This window comes from Lathyrus oleraceus, chromosome 5 (genome assembly GCF_024323335.1).
Source record: "Lathyrus oleraceus cultivar Zhongwan6 chromosome 5, CAAS_Psat_ZW6_1.0, whole genome shotgun sequence".
NCBI classification, from domain to species: Eukaryota; Viridiplantae; Streptophyta; class Magnoliopsida; order Fabales; family Fabaceae; genus Lathyrus; species Lathyrus oleraceus.
In genome coordinates, this window is record NC_066583.1 from 332,753,453 (window position 1) to 332,775,911 (window position 22,459).

The 22,459-nt window shown below is 41.1% G+C and overlaps 1 protein-coding gene across 1 annotated transcript in view; it reads left to right on the plus strand.

Annotated features, from left to right (window-relative positions):
• The window catches only part of LOC127080492 (uncharacterized), a 45,995-nt gene extending 24,120 nt beyond the window's left edge, over window positions 1–21,875 (plus strand). The window contains exons 2-5 of the mRNA XM_051020803.1: window positions 19,596–19,730; window positions 19,986–20,533; window positions 20,888–21,585; window positions 21,649–21,875. Coding sequence (XP_050876760.1) covers window positions 19,596–19,730; window positions 19,986–20,533; window positions 20,888–21,585; window positions 21,649–21,875 — 1,608 coding nt within the window. The remainder of the gene's footprint in view (window positions 1–19,595; window positions 19,731–19,985; window positions 20,534–20,887; window positions 21,586–21,648) is intronic.
• Window positions 21,876–22,459: the final 584 nt, after the last annotated feature.

Here is a 22,459-nt window from a genome sequence, read left to right on the forward strand (position 1 = left end):
CAATAGTCTTCTCGTGTAATCTCTGTAAGGGACCAGATTGGGCTGGAGAGTATTCCAATCACCATTTACTTGATTGATCACCAGAGCTGAATCTCCGAAGATGTCCAGAGTCTTGATTCTCAGATCAATGGCTTGCTCAATACCCAAGATACAGGCCTCGTACTCAGCTTTATTATTTATGCACTCAAAAGTCAAACGAGCGGTGAAAGGCATGTGGGCACCTTTCGGAGTAGTAATGACAGCGCCAATTCCACTTCCTCTAGCATTGACAGCCCCATCAAAAAACAAAGTCCACTTTTCGTTTGGATCAGGTCCCTCCTCAACAACTGGCTCTTCACAGTCTTTCATCTTGAGGAACATGATGTCTTCATCTGGAAAATCAAACTTCATCGGCTCATAATCATCAATCGGCTGCTGAGCAAGATAGTCTGACAGAATACTCCCTTTGATGGCTTTCTGGGATGTATACTGGATATCATACTCTGTCAGTACCATTTGCCAACGAGCCACCCTTCCAGTGAGAGCTGGCTTCTCGAATATGTATTTGACTGGATCCATCTTGGAGATCAGTAGGGTTGTGTGAGACAGCATGTATTGTCTCAATTGCTTAGCAGCCCATGCAAGTGCACAACATGTCTTCTCAAGCATTGAGTATCTCGACTCGCAATCTGTGAACTTCTTACTCAAGTAGTAGATGGTGTGAGCAAATTCTTTACTTTGAATAAATTTTGAATGATAGCAAATTGTGTGATCATCATCCAAATGATGGTTGTGCATTACCTTACGTGATTCATTTGTGTTTTTATCCCATTCTATTGTTGCATAACTGTACATAAAGACCCACATTGATACATCTCTTAAAAGAACTCATAAAATCTATTTTGTGTCAGTATGTATCAACACATAATCCTATGCATCGATCCATACAGTATGTTGTAAACCACAAAATTGTTTTGTTCAGTATGTATCGATCCATACGAGTCATGTATCGATACATGGACAGGCAAAATGCTCTATGGATCGATCCATACGTGCCTTGCATCGATCCATGTTAGTTGAAAAGTCCTATGTATCAATACATACGAATTATGCATCGATCCATGTTAGTTGAAATGTCATATGTATCAATACATACGAATTATGCATCGATCCATGCTTACTTAAATTCCCCAAAAACTCATTAATCTTACAGTATGTATCGATGCATACACTCATGTATCAATACATAAGTCTGTTTTATGATCTAACAGCTTCTGTTCTTTCATATATAAGAAATGTTGTGACAGCAGTGCCAAGTACGAATTCTGAGAGGAAAAACAGTTGAACACAAGATCAAAGAAGTGTAGCAGCAATTGTTTTAGAGCAGATAGAAACCTGAAAGAGACTTCATCTTCTTCATCTTCTCAATCACTTTTCTTCAAGAACATCAACACATAATCATTCTTGTTCTTTGGATTAAAGGATCAACGAGATAACGTTCAGTGGTACGATCAAGGATCTAGCTGAGGTGTTCAGTGGAACGATCGAGGATCTAGCTGAGTTGAAGATTGAAGGGGGTTTCGAGGAAAATCCAATTGGTTTGTCCTTCAAGAACTGGAGTGTTCTTGCGGGTTTGTCAGTCACGTTTGCAGAACAGATTCAGCCGCAGCGTTGCGTTTGGAGATCGGGGGATTTCGCAAACAGGTCGTGGAACCGGTGAATTGTTTGCAATTTCGTGCAGGAAATTCTTGATCGTGCTCAGATCAAGTGGAGGTTTCATACAAGAAGAAGTTCTTGGGATTTAGAATTCTGTCTTTGTATCGTAACCTTGTATCAACGAATTCGGCATTATTGATAATCAAAGTTCTCAATTTCATTTGAAATTGAGAGGGAGACGTACCCACACGCGAGGACGACGTGGGGAACTTCCTTACCAAATCTCTGCGTATCGTATTCTTTCCTTACTTCTCTTTACGTTTCCAACAGTCTTGCAATTTCAGTTAGTGTGTTGTGGCTGTACCTTTTGTGATAAAGCAGTGGCAAGAAAACTTCTTTAACTAAACTCCACTGTTGTTCATCATTGATCACACACACACCAACTGTTTGACAAACCTGTTAGCTGAATTTTATTCATTGGAATTAGGATTTAGTGATAAGTGCATTCAATTTGATAAGATTCTAGTGTTAATAATTTCTGACATTCAAATTCAAATCCAGCAATAAATTCGCGTGTCCGGTTTTCTAGTAGCGGTTCAGAATAGACGGAAGTCGATTCGGAACTGAAACTTTCCGCCAAGTTTAAAAACTCTGATAAAATTTTAAATCCGTTTATTTTTAAAAGAGGTGATCTATTCACCCCCCCCCTCTCGATCACTAGCCACACCGTCTAACAAGTGGTATCAGAGCGCCGGTTCGCTGGTGCTCTGTTGCTGCCTGTAACAGTATGGATTCTGAACCAAAGGGGGCGTATAATAGAGCGCCTATTTTCAACGGTGAAAATTACGGCTACTGGAAAGACTGCATGCGAGTTCATATAAATTATGTGGATAGGCTAGTATGGGCTGCCATTGAAAATGGTCCTTTTCAAATTACAATGACAAATGCGGCTAGCGCCATAGTTCCTAAACCAGAAGCTGATTGGAATGAGAAAGATGAGAAAAAGTGGTCGTGTGATTGGAAAGCTCGAAATATGCTAATTTCAGCACTTGGTGTTGATGAGTATTATCGAGTATCCCATTGCACGACAGCTAAAGAAATGTGGGATGCTTTAGAAGTTGCCCATGAGGGTACTACTGAAGTAAAACAGTCCCGCATTAACACACTAAATCAAGAGTTTGAGCTCTTTCGCATGAAACAAGGAGAATCTATCTCCGACATGCAAAAGAGATTCACTCATCTCACAAATAGGTTGAATGCACTTGGAAAACCTGTTTCCAATGAAATCGCTACTAATAAAATTCTCAGGTGTCTTAGCAGGGAATGGCAACCTAAAGTAATAGCAATTAAGGAAGCCAACGATCTAACAAGACTTACGATTATAACTCTGTTTGGAAAGCTGGAAGAACATCAGCAAGCATTGGAAAGTCTTGAAAGATATGAGAACAAAAGTAAGAAGGAAAAGGAGAAGAAAAGAGACAAAGAGGGAGAGAAGAAGCCAATAGCTCTTGTGGCCTCTAGCTCTAAGTCCTCACGAAAAGAGCAAAGTGACAATGATTCTAGTAGTGGCAAAGATTCGGATGATGAAGAAATGGGACTGTTTGTAAGGAGATATAATAGATTCATTCGAAAGAATGGAGTCAAGCATTCCGACAAAAACCTCATGAAGTTTCGAAGACAATCTACAGATGCGAAACAGGAAGAGAATAAGAAGAGTAGAGGAAGAGGATCCTGTTTTAATTGTGGTAAATCTGGACATTATAAAACAGATTGTCCTATGAAGTATAAGGATCAAGGAAAAGCTCCACCAAAAGGGTACAACAAACAAAGAAGAGCTTACATTGCATGGGAAAGTGATAGTGATTCATCAAGCACACAAAGTTCAAGTGATAGTGATGAAACCGCAAATCTGTGCCTTACGGCTCACACCAAAAATCTGTCCTACCACAAGAAGAAAATCAATGATAAAAAGGTAAAACAAGCCTACTATAATAACTTCTCTTCTATGACTTTTGCTGAACTGAAAATAGCTTTTGAAAAACTGCATAACGAAGCTGTAGATGCTTTTAAAAGATTATCTTCCGATAAACAAATTTTTTCATTTCTGGAAGGTAAAGTATACAAAGCTGAAAATGATTTAGAATCATTAAAAGCTAGTATTGCAGAAAATTCAAAAGATATTGACATTGATGGATGTAGTAAAGTTAGGTATTGTGACGCTTGTCATATTTGGCAAAAAGAGGTAAACACTCTCAAGGTCAAATTAGAAAAAGCGTTACAACCTAAGGTTACTTATGCCGTTGACTCTAGGTTGTTTAAGAAGCCATTAAATCCACCATATGCAAAATACTCTTTTATTCCAAAGGATTTAATGAACAAGAATAAACAAACACATCATCATGGTTTATGTCATTATTGTTGTCGTGCTGGCCATACCTTCTTTGAGAGGCAACCTTCTTTGAGAGGCAAGTGGTGTACCACGATGTCTGTGTCCAGCCCGGGCATGTCCTGATAAGACCAGGCGAAGATGTCAACGTATTCTTGCAGCAATTCAATCAGCCCTTTCTTCACATCATCTCCCAAAGCAGCCCCTATCTTGATTTCTCTCTTGGCGTCCTCGGTGCCGAGATTAATCACTTCAGTAGGCTCTTGATACGATTGAATGACCCTTTCTTCCTGTTTTAAGAACCTGGCAAGTTCTTTAGGGAGTTCACAGTCTTCATCACCCTCTTTTTCAGCTTGAAAGATTGGATTTTCAAAGTCGAAGCGAGCCATAGCAGAACCGTTATCAATAGGATCCGGTGACGTGCATCTGCATGAGTGATGGTATGTGCTTATGAGTGTGAAAGAAAAAAGTGGAAACTAAACAAAACATTGCCATTTTTTTTTTATTTTGAAAAACTGCAAAAATAGAAAGACAGGGAACGAAATATTTGAATGCAAAAAGACGTCCTTTATTTATGATAAAAAAATGCAAGTGTCACATAGATGAGCCCTACAATGAGTCATTACGCCCTGGGCGGAACGTAAGACTTGGACATGCATGAATAAACAAAGAAAATTACTCCTTCAGAAAAGTGACTTGGACAATCTCCTCAGAAGACCAATTGTTGATGACTTCACCCGGGATCCTCGGACGCACCCAGTTGTCGATGTCACAATCACTATCCCCACCCTCTTCATTGATTGCAGAGATCTGGCCGGCATTCTCAAACGCCCCTTCCGCAGATTCTTGGACAGACAAATCTTCAACCTGGAGGGTACCTTTGTCGAGCAAGGCCTGGATACCCTGCTGTAGCTTCAAACAACCTCCACTCTGAGTGGCACAATCCAAACAATCCTTCCCACAACCGGGGAAAACATCGGCCTTCAGCAAGCATCCTTTGATATCCAACAATGGAGTCTTCAACTTCAACACATCCTTAATGGACTTGGCTTTTCCTTCCATCATATTAATGTTTGCACCACCATGCTGCGGCATGGGATTGTTGACGACATTAGGAGTCGGTGCAAGGTTGATGGCTTTTGAATCTATGAGGTCCTGAACTACGTGCTTAAAAGCTTTGCAGTTCTCAATGTTATGGCCAGGTGCCCCAGAGTGGAAGCTACACCTAGCGTTGGCGTCGTAACCCACCGGAAGTCTACCAACAGGAGGAGCCAGAGTGCGCAATTGCACAAGTTGTAGTTGTTAAAGACTAGAAAGCAACTGAGCGTACGACATTGGAAGGGTGTCGAAACGCCGGTCCATCATCCTTTGCCTCTGTTGATAGGCGGGTCTGTTACCCGGTTGTTGCTGCTGTTGGTACTGAGCTGGTTGAAGTTGTGGTTGTTGTTGTTGTAGTGGTGCTGCAGCTGGAACGGTTGCAGCCGCAACATACGGTTGTTGATGATAATTCTGGAAACTGTTCCTTCTAACACCTCTGTTCTGATAGGAAGTCAAAGAATTCACTCCCCCTCTCTCTGCTTATGCCCTCCAATGAACGACTTTTTTACCCCTGATGAAGATCCAACTCCATTTTGGATCTTGCAGGTCTTCAGGTAATTCTCCACCCTCTCTCCGGTAGAGACCACATCAGCAAAGTTGGAGGCACTGCACCCCACCAGACGCTCCAGATAAGGTCCAGGCAGCGTATTCATGAACATGTTGGCCATTTCCTTTTCCAACATAGGAGGCTGAACACGGGAAGCTATCTCCCTCCAGCGTTGAGCGTATTCCCTGAAGCACTCATTGCTTTTAAGAGACAGATTCTGAAGTTGAGTTCTGTCCGGAGCCATGTCTGCATTATACTGATACTGCTTTACGAAAGCCTCCGCCAAATCCCTCCAGCAGCGGATATGGGCTCTGTCCAGCCTCATATACCATTCCAAGGATGCCCCAGCTAGGCTATCCTGGAAGAAGTACATAAGTAGCTTCTCGTCATCAGAGTATGCAACCATTTTACGGAAATAGGCTTGCACGTGAGTTTTGGGGCAAGAGCTGCCATTGTATTTGTCAAAGACCGGGACTTTGAATTTCGGTGGCACTCTCACACCTGGGACCAGCCCCAAGTCAACAACATCTACTCCCAGAGGATTCTGTCCTTCCACAGCTTTCAGCCTCTCCTCTAATCTTCTAAACATGGGGTCCATGCCATGGCCAATGCCAAAGTCTTCCTGAAGTAGGGGGAATTGATCGGCCTGATCATCATGGACGAGCTGTTGATCAAGGTTGACATGTGGGATCGGGATAGGCCCCGGTCCATTGGGACCATTAGCCTCTCCAGCTGGAGGATCATCCAATGTCTCTAGTTGAGTAGCGGCGGGATTCCTCTGCATCATCTGTCTGAGCTCTTGCTGTCCCTGAGCCACCCCTTGAACCACATCCATGAATTGGGTCATGCGGATCCTCATCTCAGCGAGCTCTGCTTGTACACCTTCCATTGCTCTCTGTTGATTCCTTCGGGTACCGTATCGGTGAATGCTTGAGTCAGCTATCCTGCTGGAAACACCAAACAATATGAGAACACCGCAGCGGTACCTGTTATGCAAGATATGACAATGAATATGTAAATGTAATGACATGTTTATCAAATCCAAAAGGTATTCCACCCCCTTGATTCCAGTCTCACATCAGGTGAATAGTGCAAGAAGATTGAGTCATGGATAAACTTCTGAGATCAAGATACCATAAAGGGAAACCATCATATAAATGAGTTCCAGGAAAGGGGCCTTAGCCAAAAATACATCAAAAGAGGATCTCCACAACAAGCCTGTGGATCATAGCAACAAAGCAATAAGTAAAGAGAGTAACATAAATCAGGAATCGGCCTCCTGTATACAACCCATAAGGACTGCTCCTCACTTCATCCAGTAATGCCACCGTGTCGGGATGATCTGGAGATTCTATCAAACGCCGGATAAGCAGATTCCTCTTGTGAATGATCCCATCCAGTTCGTTGATGTGCTCTCTGTAGTAATTCCCATCATCTTCTCTGAATACCTCTTCAAGTCTGGATTTCTTCAAACCTGCCAGCACCTTGAGTTCTTCAATCTGTCCTCGAGCCTCATTGAGTTGATTTGTGATGTAACCATTAGTAGAACGGGCACACAGAAGCTTATTGTTCTTCCCCTTCAGCAAAGTCTTCAATTTCTCCATCTGACCAGTCAGTTCGGCTACCGTCTCCTCCTCCTTTGCCTTCCGAGAAGTTGAAAATGCATCCCATTGCTCTTGCCACCCAGCTAATTTACCATGAGCATCCATTAACTGCTTCTTGACTCGCCTCAACTCAGAACTGGATAATCTCAAGGCTTCGTCTGTCTTCCTGAAGAAGTCCACCTCCACAGCAAATTTCCTCTCTGCTTCCTTTTGCAATCTGACGGCTTCCCCCTTCTGATATTCTGCCTCATGGAATTGATGCATATAGTCTTGCAACTTCTCCCTTAACTCCGAGTTCTCGGTTTGAAGTCCCTTCATGGCGTTCTTCAACTTGTCATACTCCTCTCGGCTCACCATTGTTGACTGCTTAGGAGTAGGTGGATACACAGGTTCTTCAATAGGAAACGGCAGACCAAACTCTTCGACTCTTCCTTGAAGCCACTCTCCATACTGAGGGTAAATTCTACAATCTCCTTTTCCAAGCACAGTTCTTCCTCTCTTGATCACCTTGAGCCAGGCCTTAGCTGCCTTACGGGATACAGTCAGATCAGGCGAAGAATGGAAAAACAGAGATTCTTCCACATCCTTTTCCAAAGGCGGAGTTCTTAAAGCATATCCAAACTGTCTAACTGCTAGAGAAGGATTATAGTTGATTCCTCCTCTTCTTCCTACCAATGGTACATTTGGGAAATTCCCACAACTGTGAATAATATCCGCCCGAAGCAAGCTCCGGTCAGACCACCAAGAAATATCTTCAGCTCTCAACCCCATCAATCTCTTCGACCAACTCAACGAGTCCTCGACATCAATGAACGCTCCTGATTTGGGTAGGTGAGAACTAAACCACTTATAAAACAAAGGCGCGCAACAATTCAACAATACTCCTTTTCTATTTTCATTCCTGTGGTGCACTGAATGAAAGAAATCTCCTAGCAAGGTCGGCACTGGATTTCTCAACACGAATAGGCGTATTGCGTCCCTGTCCACAAATTTGGCAACATTAGGGAACAGGACAATTCCATACACACAAAGAGCCAACACAGCATTGAAACCCCTCTGGTCACCATCTTCAAGTTTCTTCTTTGCTTCTCCCAGTAAGAAACTCAAATGAAAACCACTGACTCCTCCCTTCTGACACATATTAGCCTTCAAGACTGATTCCCCCAAATATGTGGTTGAAGCAACCAGGCTGAGATCGGGCAGAAACTCAGAACTGTAGAATAACAACTGTGACTTGATAGGAACTCTGAGAAAACTGGCAATCTCCTCCAAAGTAGGGACCAAGATATAATCCAGGAATGTGAAACACCTCAATGGAGGATCGTAGAACTGCAGTAGTGTGAATAGAGCATCATGTTGATCCTTGGAAAGAATCGTGACGAAACTTAGAATCAAACCGTAATCCTTTCGGAATCCTTCTAGAGAATCAGGATCCATTAACTTCATTAACTGTTGAATGGGCTCCAGACAGACCACCGGAAACTTGTAGGCGACATGTCTCTTTCTGCCAATATCCATCTTAAGAGAACCAGAAAAACCCCGACCGGAATCAAGAAGAAGATGTAAACCCCCTAGAAATGGATAAACATGTGTTAAATGATATGAATACAGAATGATGTGATGCAATGATGTGAATGCAATGCAGTGGCATGGAAATCAAGATTGCTGTATCTGCTTGAACATCTGTCGGGTTGCACTGTCTGAAGAGAAAACCCACTAAAGAATATAATATAAGATCAGATCTCTGCTCCAGAAAACCGGGTTGGTCGAAGGTTAAGGTTTCCTGAATTTAGCCTGCCCCTCACTGGTAGGTTCTAAGAACAGAAGTTCGTCAGCTTCATCCCTTCAGTCGCGAATAATACGTTTACCACTGAAGGTTTGGTATTATTATGGGACAAAAGACCTCCATTGACTCCCCTCAACAGGACATCCTAATAGCAAGTTCCCAGTCTCGGGATCCTCGGATTGAGCAACGAGAATGCGCCCACCAGAGCTAACATAATCACGTCTCGGAGGAGAGGCCTCGACTGAGTTCTCGGGAAATGGTCACCAGAGTCGACGATTTCTAGAGGAACATCCTGCCGTTACGGAACACCCGTAAGACATAATATATCCAAAAGAAACCTCGTCTGGGTGTGGTTCTTCACGAACGACTTAACGTAGCAACACGCCACGCAAGCCTCATGATTATCCACTCTAAAACCTGTGTGTACACTCAAGCCTGGGTAATGGGTTTATCTCTCATAGAACACCCCATCCCAACAAACAAACAAACAGATCCAACAGATACAACAGATGCATGCAAGAAGGTAAGCAAATAAATGTACAAAAGCATGAACACCCAATAAACAAGAAATCACACAAGCTAGGAGGGACTCGCTTAGGGAAGATGGACCAGCAAGAGGTCAACTTCTTAGTGTCCCCAGTGGAGTCGCCAGCTGTCGCAACCTGAAAAATACAGTGCGCGAAAAAACAACCGGCGAAAGAAAATGACAGAAGAGTCGCCACCGTGCGTTATTCATCCCAAAGGAGGGAAAGGAAACGCTCGAAGTAAACCTGAAAAAGGAAAGGACAAGACGGGGTCTCGCAACCAAATCTTGGGTTCGGGAGTCGGTTATGCGAAGGGAAGGTATTAGCACCCCTACGCATCTGTAGTACTCTACGGGATCCACTTTTGTAGTTCTTGTCTAAAGGGTGTGAGTTTATCTTGTACTGTTTACAAAAAAAAAAGGGTTAAATGAAAATGACTCGCGCGGATGTCGCATCCACTGCATACGTATCTCATCTGAATATGAGAATCAGAGTCTTCGTAGCTCGGCTGACCTATGGGTTGGGGGGATGTGTGCTCGCTAAGACATCGCGTCTTATGCCTACGTATCTCATCTGGAATGAGAATCAGAGCAAGCCGTAGTTCGGCTAACTATGGGGTTATGGAGTGGGTTTTGGACGAACGACGTTACTACGCAATCTACCGGATGCTCGACCTTTGGAGACTTACTCACCTGTAGTAGAAGGAGTAAACGTGTGTTTAGGAGAAGAAAAATCAATGAAGGGTTAGGGTTTGGTGAACTCATGCAAAAAGGCAGTCCTTGACGAAGGAATCTGTAAAAAAACACACAAAAACATTGCCTCCTATCGAGGTCTTCCAGCTAGGAAAGCAGTAAAATGCGGGAAAAATGTAAAAGTACCACGCGGATAAAGATCCGAAGTAACAGCAGTTAGAGGAATGGGAAACCCAGGGATCCTTCCAAGCTAAACACCATCAAAGAAAGTGAGTCAGTACAGGTAATCGGAATGAAACCTCCAGGGGGTATCCCACAAATAAAGTGGAAAACCATGCAAGTTATCCCTGCAAAAGTCATGTGAGCCCTCACAAAAACTCAACAAACAGGTTAGAGCCAAAAAAAATAGGGTAATCAAGGGTTGCCCCCAAATCAAAATGTAACCACATGAATCATGCCATTAAAATTCACAAAAAAGACATGCATCAAAAGGGTATCAAATTCACCCATAATACCTCATACATTTAGAGCATTCAAATTAAAGGCATAAAGATGATGGATATAGGGCAAACCTAATTGGAGAGCTTGATTGAAATTGAGTTGCACCCGTGAGGTTTACAAAACAATCTTTAGGGTTTATGTGAGGCAGAGGTGATTCTGTGCAGTTGAGTTCCCTTCAGGGTTTGGAGGCTGCTCTGAACTCTGTTAGCTCTTCTCTCACTATCTTTTTCCTCAGGGTAATAGGAATAGAATGAATATTTGTTTCACTGAAACTCTAGTATTTATAGCCTAATATTGGTAGCTTAGTGGGCTTTTGAGAGAGGTCCAAGTCTGATATTTTTTCTTTTATTTATTTATTTATTATTATTTTTATTTATTTATTTATTTTACTTTTTTTTTTCTTTTTTTTTTCTTTTTTTTCGTTTTTTTTTTTTTTTTTTTTAAATAAAGTTTCTTGGATCTAATTCTGATTGACATGATGAAATGCAATGTATCTAATGTTAAATGACCTAAAAATGAATGCATGCATGAGGTGTAAAGCGTATGCTTCTAGGAAAAATGAAGGGTAAATTTTGGGGTATTACAAGATCCAAGAAGTTTCCGACGTTCAGGTCGACGCAACTTGTGGCATTCAGGTCAGTTTCCGGTATCCAGACCGAAGTGGCATTCAGGCCAGTTTTCCGATGTTCAGATCGAAGAATTTCCGACGTTCAGGTCGACGCAACTTGCGGAATTCAAGCCAGTTTTCCGGTATTCAGACCGAAGTGGCATTCAGGCCAGTTTTCCGATGTTCAGATCGAAGAGGTTTCCGACGTTCAGGTCGACGCAACTTGTGGCATTCAGGCCAGTTTCCGGTATCCAGACCGAAGTGACATTTAGGCCAATTTTCCGATGTTCAGATCGAAGAAGTTTCCGACGTTCAGGTCGACGCAACTTGCGGCATTCAGGCCAGTTTTCCGGTATTCAAACCGAAGTGGCATTCAGGCCAGTTTTCCGATGTTAAGATCGAAGAAGTTTCCGACATTCAGGTCGACGCAACTTGTGGCATTCAGGCCAGTTTCCGGTATTTAGACCGAAGTGGCATTCATGCCAGTTGTCCGAGGTTCAGATCGAAGAAGTTTCCGACGTTCAGGTCGACGCAACTTGTGGCATTCAGGCCAGTTTCCGGTATTCAGACCGAAGTGGCATTCATGCCAGTTGTCCGAGGTTCAGATCGAAGAAGTTTCCGACGTTCAGGTCGACGCAACTTATGGCATTCAGACCAGTTTCCAGTATTCAGACCGAAGTGGCATTCAGGTCAGTTTTCCGATGTTCAGATCGAAGAAGTTTCCTACGTTCAGGTCAACGCAACTTATGGCATTCAGGCCAGTTTCTGGTATTAAGACCGAAGTGGCATTCAGGCCAGCTTTCTAATGTTCAGATTGAAGAAGTTTCCGACGTTCAGGTCGATGCAACTTGTGGCATTCAGGCCAGTTTTCCGGTACTCAGACCGATGTTGATAATCTCGTATCTTCCGGTGCTCAGATCGAAGTCATTTCCAGTATTCAGATTGATGAGCGGCATTCAGGCCATGGTTATTTCTGTGTTACCATTTATTTTGGTATTCAGGCTAACATTCTCTTTTTCGGTGTTCAGACCGACTCTCACCGTACCATACGGATTCTTTATTGATACTCAAATCAAGACCACCTCTTTGCCGATTCTGACAGGCATTTTTACTTCATTTTTCACTTCAGTGTAAATTTTCGGGTTTTTATCGTATTCAATCCCTTGATACCTCCAAAATGCGAAAGCCGTTGCTATCTTCATTTTGGGTCTCCAGTTGATTGAATAGGGGCAGCTGTAATACCCCAAAATTTACCCTACATTTTTTCATGGAAGCATGGGATTATGTTTCACATTCCATTAGCATCATACTAGGTCATAACTCATTGCATACTGCATTAGTGACTTGGGAATCAGGTTTTGATTGACCACTCCTGAACAGAAGGAGCCCACACAAAGCAAGATTGCGAATTGGACTTCATTCTCTAAGTATACGAGTCTCAAGGGTTTCAGGGGGCTCCAGGTATCTCATTATGGTCCTCAGTCCATCAGTGAAGGATTCAGAGCTATCAGAGTGTTCATCTGGATTTAATCAGGAAATTAGGGTTTCATGGCTGCCTGCAACAGGAAATGTTTGGTTGGAAGTAGAGGAGCTCATCCATGTCATGATTGGAGAGGCATCTTGGCCTAGGAAGACTCACAATTATCTCAGAAAGATCCATTGGCAAGCAGTGCAATCAGTTCCCGATCAATTTTGCCCTAAAATTAGGGTTTGGTATAAAATCAGTTTATTTCTGATTCTTGGGGTGAAACCCTTTTCCATGGCCCTCCATATGTCCACAAGGGTCTACATACAAAAAATCAGCTTTTTATTTGAGCCAGAAGTGCTTCAATTGATCACTAGAATCGGAAATCAGACAGTTTGGGAAAAGTCAATTGTGGGGCCAGAAAAGTCAACTCCTGACTTTTTGAGAGTGGAATCTCAAAATTCATGCCTAGGGAAGCCTACATGTGAAATTTGATCAAGGTTGGATCATGGATTCATCATTTAATCAGGAATTGGAAAAGTTACTTAATTTGGAAATGGTTGACTTTCCATTTAGGGCAAGTTTTCATGATTTTTGCACCCACTTTAAGCCCATCTCCCATCAAGATAAAGGCTCCATTTGAAATTTTCTCCAACATGAAAGTTGTTCATCTTGTTCCAAGCTTTCTAGAAATATAAAGTTTGCTCCATTTGGATCAAGATTGAGAAAGTTATGCTTAGTCAAAGTGGGGCATTTTTTTAGGACACTTAAAAAAAATTCTAAGTCTCAAAATCTTCAAAGTTTGTCAAGACTTCTTGGCCAGTTTTCTTGCACTTCAAGGCACCAATTGAAAATGTTTTCTTCACAACAATTATACCTTGCCATGTCCTCTTTCACCTCCTTTTGGAATCATCTCATTTGGATCCATGGTTTGAGAGATACATTCACCTAAAGTGGGCATCATGACTTGAATCTCTAGGCAGATTTTATACCTAACTTGCCCACCAGTTTTGCATGGTGTGACCTGAACTTGAGGCCCATTTTTCACTTTCTTCCATTCATTATTACCATTTATGCTCAACATGAAACATGCCAAGCTCCATGATATCTTCCTACTATTTGCATTATCTCATCAATTAGTGGTTTGTTCATCAAGTTATGAAGCCACAAAGTCAACATTTTGAACTGTTTTCTTGTTGCCAAACCAGGCCAGCCATGCTGCATTACACAGCCCATGTTTTTCTGTTTTCCTCATTTGGCCATGCACATTATTTCCATTCACTTAAAACTTTTCCAAAATAAGAAACAAGCCTCACGTGCCCTCTTTCTACATCTCACCAAATTGCCACCAAATGCATCATTTTGCTCATGGCCAAACATCATTTCTGAGCCCATTAAGGACACTTGACCCATATATTTAAGAGCCATAAACCCTAAACCTGAAAGGAAGACATTGGAATTTTCGAGCAAAGCAAAGGCAAGGTCACAAGTCAGCTTCCATTTCTCAAGTTGAAGCTTTGAAGCACCAAGAAGGAAGCATCATCTTCTTCTATTCTCTCCACAGTCAAGAGGCAGTGGACCAAACTTCCACTAGGTAACCTTTCTTACTCCATTTCCATGGCTATTGTGTTGATACATCCATGCTTGCTTACCATGCTCATCATCATGCTCATTACCACGCTCATCATCATGCTCATTACCATGCTAATCATATGTTGTGCTTGTTTCTGAAGCCCTCAACACGAGGCAATGTCCATGTTATTGGTTTATGCTGTTGCTTTTTGCTCATATTCGTGTCCATGTTGACACTTTGTTATCAATATTTCTCCATGAATAAGCTATCATTTCATTTAAACAAAGACACCACGTTAATCTTCACATTTCATACTTGAGATCTGGGCTTATTTCGTGTGTTTTGATGCACTATGGAGGTCGTATTTTTGATTTGAAGTTTGAAAAAAATCATTGCATGTTCTGCGTTTTTTTGCATGGCGCTAGGGTTTTCTTGGCCCAATGAAGAAGATGATTGCGTGTCATCTTGAGGGCCCTTGGATCACTTGCTTTCGTTTTAATCTGGTCCGCCCGTCCTTTTTTGTCCTCTAGTGACTTAAGTTGTTGTGACCAATTGATAACATGTCACATGGTTTTTTAAATAAAATGTTATTTAAGTGTCACACCTGGTTTAAGTGGTGACTTGGGTCGTGGGCCTTCCACCGTTCGTTTTCCACACCCCCTTTCCTGGCCCATCAGCACTAATACACTTCCATTTTCATTTTCTTTTTTAATTCACATTTATTTTTTGTTTTGATTTTTATTGATATAAAATATTTTCTTTGTCCATAAAATTATCCAAAAATATTTTCCATTTTTCTTGATGCCTTATTTAATTTTATTTAATTTTTATTTTCGCATTTATTTAATATTGATATTTTATTTTAATTATTCATTCCAAGTGGTTCATTTTAGCATACATATTTTTATTGATTTTATTTTTATAACTTAAAACTATTTTCAGCCTTTGATTTTTGGGATGAAGGTTGACCACTGTCCCATGGTCAACCTGACTTTTTCTTGGATTTTTATTTCATAATTTGCCATTTATTCTTGATTTATTTTAAACCTAGTCTTGTTGGTTGACTTTTGGTTTGACTTCTGTTTTATTTCAATTAATTCATGAACCAATTTTCATTATTTTTTAAATCTTTTTGGGGGATGATGATGTCCTGACCCCACCTTATTGATTTTAATTTTTCATAATTTTCTTAATTAATTTGCTATTTATTTGATAATTATTAAGTTGACTTGAATTTTCAGTTGACTTCTTTATGATCGATGTTTGACTTAGGGATTGCTTACGGCAATTGAAGAGATCTTTTGATCCTCCCTTGTCCATATCATATGCCATGTATTATAGGCCTTTCATCTTGATTTTATTTGATCCTTACCTCATTTCATCCTTTGATTCTTTGATTTGATTATTGTAGATGTTTTTGATTGGCTGCATTTTGTGTTAAAACACTAACTGTACTCTGATGTCTTGACTGATGTCATGACATGCTTGAGTAGTATGCTGCAGGATTAGCTAATACAGGATTTACTGAATATCAAACTCGATGTTATGACATTCATCCCTGACAGTAGATACTGAACTATAGAATAGTTGGTTTTTCTGTTATAGCTCAGTATTTAGTTCAGTCTGTTTTTCAGGAGAGTAACATACCTGGCACATAGCCTATTGTCTGAATGTCAAACTGAATGTTATGATATTCATCCTTGACAGCAGATACTGAATTATAGGCAGGTTGGTTTTTCTGCTACAGTTCAGTATTTAGTTCAGTCTGTTTTTCAGGAGAATAACAGACCTGGCACATAGCCTATTGTCTGAATGTCAAACTGAATGTTATGACATTCATCCTTGACAGCAGATACTAAATTATAGGCAGGTTGGTTTTTCTGCTACAGTTCAATATTTATTTCAGTCTATTTTTCAGGAGAATAACAGACCTAGCATATGGCCTATGTTCTGGACGTCAAACTGAATGTTATGACATTCATTCCTGACAGCATATGCTAAAGTGTAGGCTAGTTAGTTTTTTTGTTTCAGTATTTTTCTCAGGCTATTTTTCAGGAATCTAACAGCTGAGCTAAAATCCAGGAAACTAACAACTGAGCTACAATTAAGAGGCCTAACATATAGCCTATTTGGTAGCACCCTAATATGTGAAACTTAGGTTAACTTGCTTAACCTTAATTTTAGGAAATACAAGTACAAGGCCCAAGTGTTGCATTATAAAAGGATGGCAATCCTACTTTCAGCAACTCAGGGGATTTGGAAGTGTGAAGCATTAAATACATCATTGTATTTCATAGTTGTATTGTTGTTTGTGTCTTGTATTAGGTTTAACTTGTGAGCCAAGCAATTATCACCTAGATGATTGCATTGGACTAGGGTGTTCATTGTGTTGTAAGTGTTGTGTCACTCTAAGCTTTTAAGCGTGAGAGCTGTATTTCTTGGTTAAAGCTGTTAAGCATAATCAAGAGTTATTTGAAGTATAACTTCGCCATTAACTTTAAACTAATTAAAGGTTGTAATCACTGTGGTGATTGAGGGGGAGTGAGTAGGAACTCTGGTCTTAGTTTTAGATTGAAATTGCATTGGGTAGGTATTAAGTGATAGGATTAAATAGTTGGTTTAAGGCCTGAATTAATACTGCTAATAGTGGATTTCCTCCCTGGCTTGGTAGCCCCCCAGACGTAGGTGTGTTTGTCACCGAACTGGGTAAACAATTTTGTGTGTTATTTACTACACTTTACATTTACGTTCTGCGTCATTCTTGTCTGCGCAGAATTGGATGTCATAACGTCTAGTGTGACATCGAAAGTCTGTTAACTAGAATTTCAATTGGCATCAGAGCGGGCACCCTGCCTGTTAATTTCTGGGTGAGATCTAGGGACGTTACTTTCTAGTACCATGGACAAGGATGTAGGATTCTCAAATAGACCACCCATGTTGGATGTTTCTAACTATGATGATTGGAAACCTCGTATGATAGCCTTCTTGAGGTCTCTCGATAACAAGGTCTGGAGAGCTGTCAACAAAGGATGGGAACATCCAAAGAAGACAGGCAAAGATGGAATTATTATGCAAATTCCTGAAGAAGAGTGGGACAAAGAGCAAGATGCATTAGCCCTTGGAAACTCTAAGGCCTTGAATGCACTGTTCAATGGGATAAATAAGAACATCTTCAGACTGGTGCATCATTGTGAGCTGGCTAAAGAAGTTTGGGATACTGTCAAAACAACTCATGAAGGTACCTCCAAGGTGAGGATGTCTAAACTTCAGATGCTGACCACCAAGTTTGAAAATCTGAGGATGAAGGAGGATGAGACTATTCATGATTTCCACATGAATATTCTTGAAATTGCCAACACTTCTGGTGGCTTGGGAGAGAAAATGTCTGAAGAAAAACTTGTAAGAAAGATTCTCAGATCATTGCCAAAAATATTTGCCATGAAGGTCATTGCTATAGAAGAGGCTCAAGATATCTGCAATATGAAGGTTGATGAGCTTATTGGTTCTCTCCAAACCTTTGAAATGGGCTTGTGTGAGGATGTTGAAAAGAAAAACAAAAGCATAACTTTTGTATCAAATACTGAAGAGGATTCAAAAGAAGGACATATTGGAGGTGATGAAAGCATTTCAGAAGCTATAGCCATGCATGGAAGACAATTCAACAAGTTCATAAAGAAGGTAGATCAAAAGGGCAGACCTAATGTCAAGAACTCTTCATCTGACATCAGTAGAAGACCAAATCTGAAGAAAAGGTCAACCAAGGCAAGGGAATCCAGTGCCATGGATGTGAAGGTTTTGGTCACATTAGAGCTGAATGCCCTACCTTCCTCAAGATGCAAAAGAAGGGGCTATCTGTCACCTGGTCTGAAGGAGACTCTGAGAGTGAATCTGAAGGAGAATCTGCTAAACATGTCACTGCACTAACTAGTGTCTATGCCTCTGACGATGACTCAAGTGGAGATGAACTTACCTTTGATGAACTTGCTGCTTCATATAAAGAGCTATGCGTCAAAAGTGCAGAAGTGTGTATACAAGGAGAAAAGCAGAAGAAACTCATCAAGGAGTTGGAAGCTGAGAAAAAGAAGCATCTAACAGTCATAGATGGTCTAAATGGTGAGATAACCTTGCTGACCTCTAAGCTAGAACAAATGACAAAATCCATCAGAATGCTGAATAAAGGAACTGACACTTTGGAAGAGATTCTAAAGGTGGGACAGAAGTCAGGAACCATGTCTGGTTTAGGCTTTGTTAAGAAATCCTCAACTGAACTCAAAAGCTCAAAGGCTGAAGTTCAGAAACTCAAGCAGAAGTCACAACCAATGTCACAACATCAGGGAACCAGGAGGAGTAACCATCAGAAGAAGAAATTTCAGAGATGGAGATGTCACTACTGTGGTAGATTTGGTCATATAAAACCCTTTTGCTACAGGTTGCATGGTTATCCTAACCAGACCCCTCAAGTTAGACCTAAGCAGAAGGCATCTAAGCATAATGCCCCCATCAAGAAACAACAATGGGTTGCTAGACTAGATCACACATCTCTAAGGGCATCTACCAGAGAAGACTTGTATTTTGATAGTGGCTGCTCAAGACATATGACTGGGATGAGTAACTTATTGGTGGATATACAACCTCATACTACCAGGTATGTGACATTTGGTGATGGAGCTAAAGGAGAAATCAAAGGTGTTGGTAAGCTGGACTGTCCTGGAGTTCCAGAACTGAGTAATGTGCTGTTAGTTAAAGGACTAACTGCTAATCTCATCAGCATAAGCCATCTATGTGATCAAGGCTTCAATGTACAGTTCACTAAGGAAGTATGCGTGGTGATGAATGGAGACAATCAGGAAGTTATGAGAGGATCCAGATCCAAAGATAACTGTTATCTGTGGGAATCTAAGGTCTCAAACTACTCCTCAAAGTGCCCCTTAGCCAAGGAAGAACCAGAAGTGAAGTTGTGGCATGGAAGACTTGGACAACTTCATTTAAGAGGAATGAAGAAGATCATATCCAAGGAAGCAGTTAGAGGAATCCCAAATATGCTTATGGATGAAAGAAAAGGTTGTGGAAAATGTTAGGTGGGCAAGCTAACCAAGATGTCACATCCCAAGAATTGATATCCAAAAACATCCAAAATTCTGGAACGTTTGCCCATGGACTTAATGGTACCTATGCAGATTGAAAGTCATGAGTTGTCCTCACCTATTAGTCCTCATCAAAATGGTGTAGTTGCAAGGGAGAAACAAAACTGTGTAACATTATCCACTGCAGAAGCTAAGTACCTAGCATCTGGTAGCAGTTGTTCCCCACTGGTATGGATGAACCAGATGTAGACTGAGCACAATGTCACTCAGAATGTCATGACATTGGATGCTACTCAGTTTGAAAATTTAAGGGGCAAAGTGGGAATTTGTCCTTTTGAGGAATTATAGCAACTAATGATGTTAGTTATTTTCTGTTTAATAATTCAAATTATTAAACATTTGAGAGGTTGCTCTGATTGGTCAACAAATAATAGATACTGCTCGTGCAACAAGCGTTACCTCTTCCATCGTTTCAACTTTCAGTCTCGCAAGCTTTCTCTCAAAGAAACTTTTCATTTCGCCTCTAAGATATTCATCATGTCGCACCAATCCAACTCATCTTCCTTCAAGACCATGTCTGATTCCTCTAGCTCTGAATCATGCAACCCTAACAGGGAAGATCTTGTTGCTGACTCTGCGAATACCTCACATGCAAGAAGACCTAAAGAAACTGTCTCAGGCTTCTCCTCAGCAATCGCGCTTGATGAACAAACCAGAGAAGGCTCCAGGTATGTTCACAATGCCATTGCAACTATGGTGACTGGAATACTATCTGGTAATCATAAGGTTCTTGGGGTTTCCATTCCCTTAAACACTATTGTACCTGATAATGTTGCTTGTCAAGAAAATACAGTCTCCTTAGGAAAGAATGTATCTGATGATGCTGAGCACACTGATGCTCAGGAGGGGTCAAATATTGACAAACCCTTAGATAATGTGGGTGGTGAGGAAGTCCGGGTCACTCATGATGTCAGTGACAACCCTAACTGTGAAGCTGAAACAGTAGACCTGGAGGAATTTTCTGATAATGAGTTGTTGACCTCAGTTGTCCCTAGCATAGCCAAAAGGGTTAGGACTAGGAGAGAAAAGAAAACAGTGGTGCAAAGGTCCCCCAGAAAGAAGATTGATGTGCCAACCTCTCCCAATCCAAAGGTGGCAGAGAGTTCCCTCAAGAGGAAAGGTCATGGTCCAACAAAATCTTGGAGCAAAGGGGTGCCCAAGAAAATGAAGACCAAGTCTGTTGTTGTGGAGTCTGACTTAGATGTTCCATGTGATGTCACTGCCTCTCTATCAAAGAAGAAGCCAACCACTAGCAAGCTTGCAGCTAGTGTCCCTGAGGTACCAATTGACAACATATCGTTCCATTTTGCTTCAAGTGTAAACAGGTGGAAATATGTTTATCAGAAGAGGTTGGCTTTGGAAAGGGAATTGGCTCAGAATGTCCTGGAATGTAAGGAGATTATGGCCCTTATTCAAGAGGCAGGTTTAATAAAGACTGTGACTCAGTTCTCAAAGTGCTATGAGATGTTAGTAAAGGAATTTATTGTCAATGTGTCTGAAGAATATGCTGATGGAAAGTCTAAGGAATTCAGAAAAGTATATGTGCGAGGCAAGTGTGTAAACTTCTCTCCCTTAGTAATCAACATGTATTTGGGAAGACTTGATGTAGCTCAACCTGAGCTTGAGGTGACTGACAACAAAATCTATCAAGTCATCACTACTAATCAAGTGAGGAAGTGGCCTCTCAAAGGTAAGTTGGTGGCCAGCAAACTAAGTGTCAAGTATGCAATGCTGCACAAAATTGGAGCTGCTAACTGGGTGCCCACCAATCACAAATCTACATTGGCTGTAATGCTTAGAAAGTTCAGATATGCTGTTGGAGCTAAAGCCAATTTTGACTATGGATCCTATATTTTTTATCAAACCATGAAGGATGCAGGAAGCTTCAGTGTGAAGGGGCCTATAGCCTTTCCTTCCCTCATATGTGGTATTGTGTTGAATCAATTTCCAAACATATTAACAGAGAATGATTCTGTGAAGAGAAGAGACAACCCTTTGGCCTTCAATCATAAACTGTTCCTAGGTACGCATGTTCCTGACATTGCCATGGCAACAGGAGAGACATCAAGTGTTTGCAATTAACCAGGTAAAGTTGCTGTCATTGCAATACTCGAACAAACGTGCAAGGAGTTAGAGGCAAGGAAGCTCACTTTGGAAAATTTGATTATCAAATTGGAGATGACTGAAGGTGATGTGCTTGGTGAAGTTGCTTATGCTGCAGAAGGAGCTGCAAGACAAAGTGCAGAGGGAGAAGAGGATGCGAATCCTGATGATGGCACTGATGATGATGCTGACTCTGAGTCAGATGAATAGAGCATTTTTTCTTGTGTTTCTGAAAATTTGTGTGTAATTTATTTTTTTTTTGGTCTGTATTATTAAGTGTTACTTTGGCAACATTTTTGACAAAAAGGGGGAGTAACACCTGTACCCCAGGACAACAAATTTGTTATTTGCTTGAACAGATCTATTTGAAGTTGAAGGTCCTCTAATCCAGAGGTTGTGCTGCAGCTTGATGTTCAACTTCTATGTGTGATGAGTGTGCTGCTGTTTAAAGTTTTTTTTAACTTCTATGTGTGCTGAGTGTGTTGCTGCTCAACTTCTATGTGTGCTGAATGTATTAGCTATGTTAATTCTATGCTTGGATGTGTGTTTTCCGCTGCTGTGAACTCTGTTGTGATGCCAAGTTGTTTTAGCCAAAAATTTGCCAAAGGGGGAGTTTGTAGATGTTTTTGATTGGCTGCATTTTGTGTTAAAACACTAACTGTACTCTGATGTCTTGACTGATGTCATGACATGCTTGAGTAGTATGCTGCAGGATTAGCTAATACAGGATTTACTGAATGTCAAACTGGATGTTATGACATTCATCCCTGACAGCAGATACTGAACTATAGAAT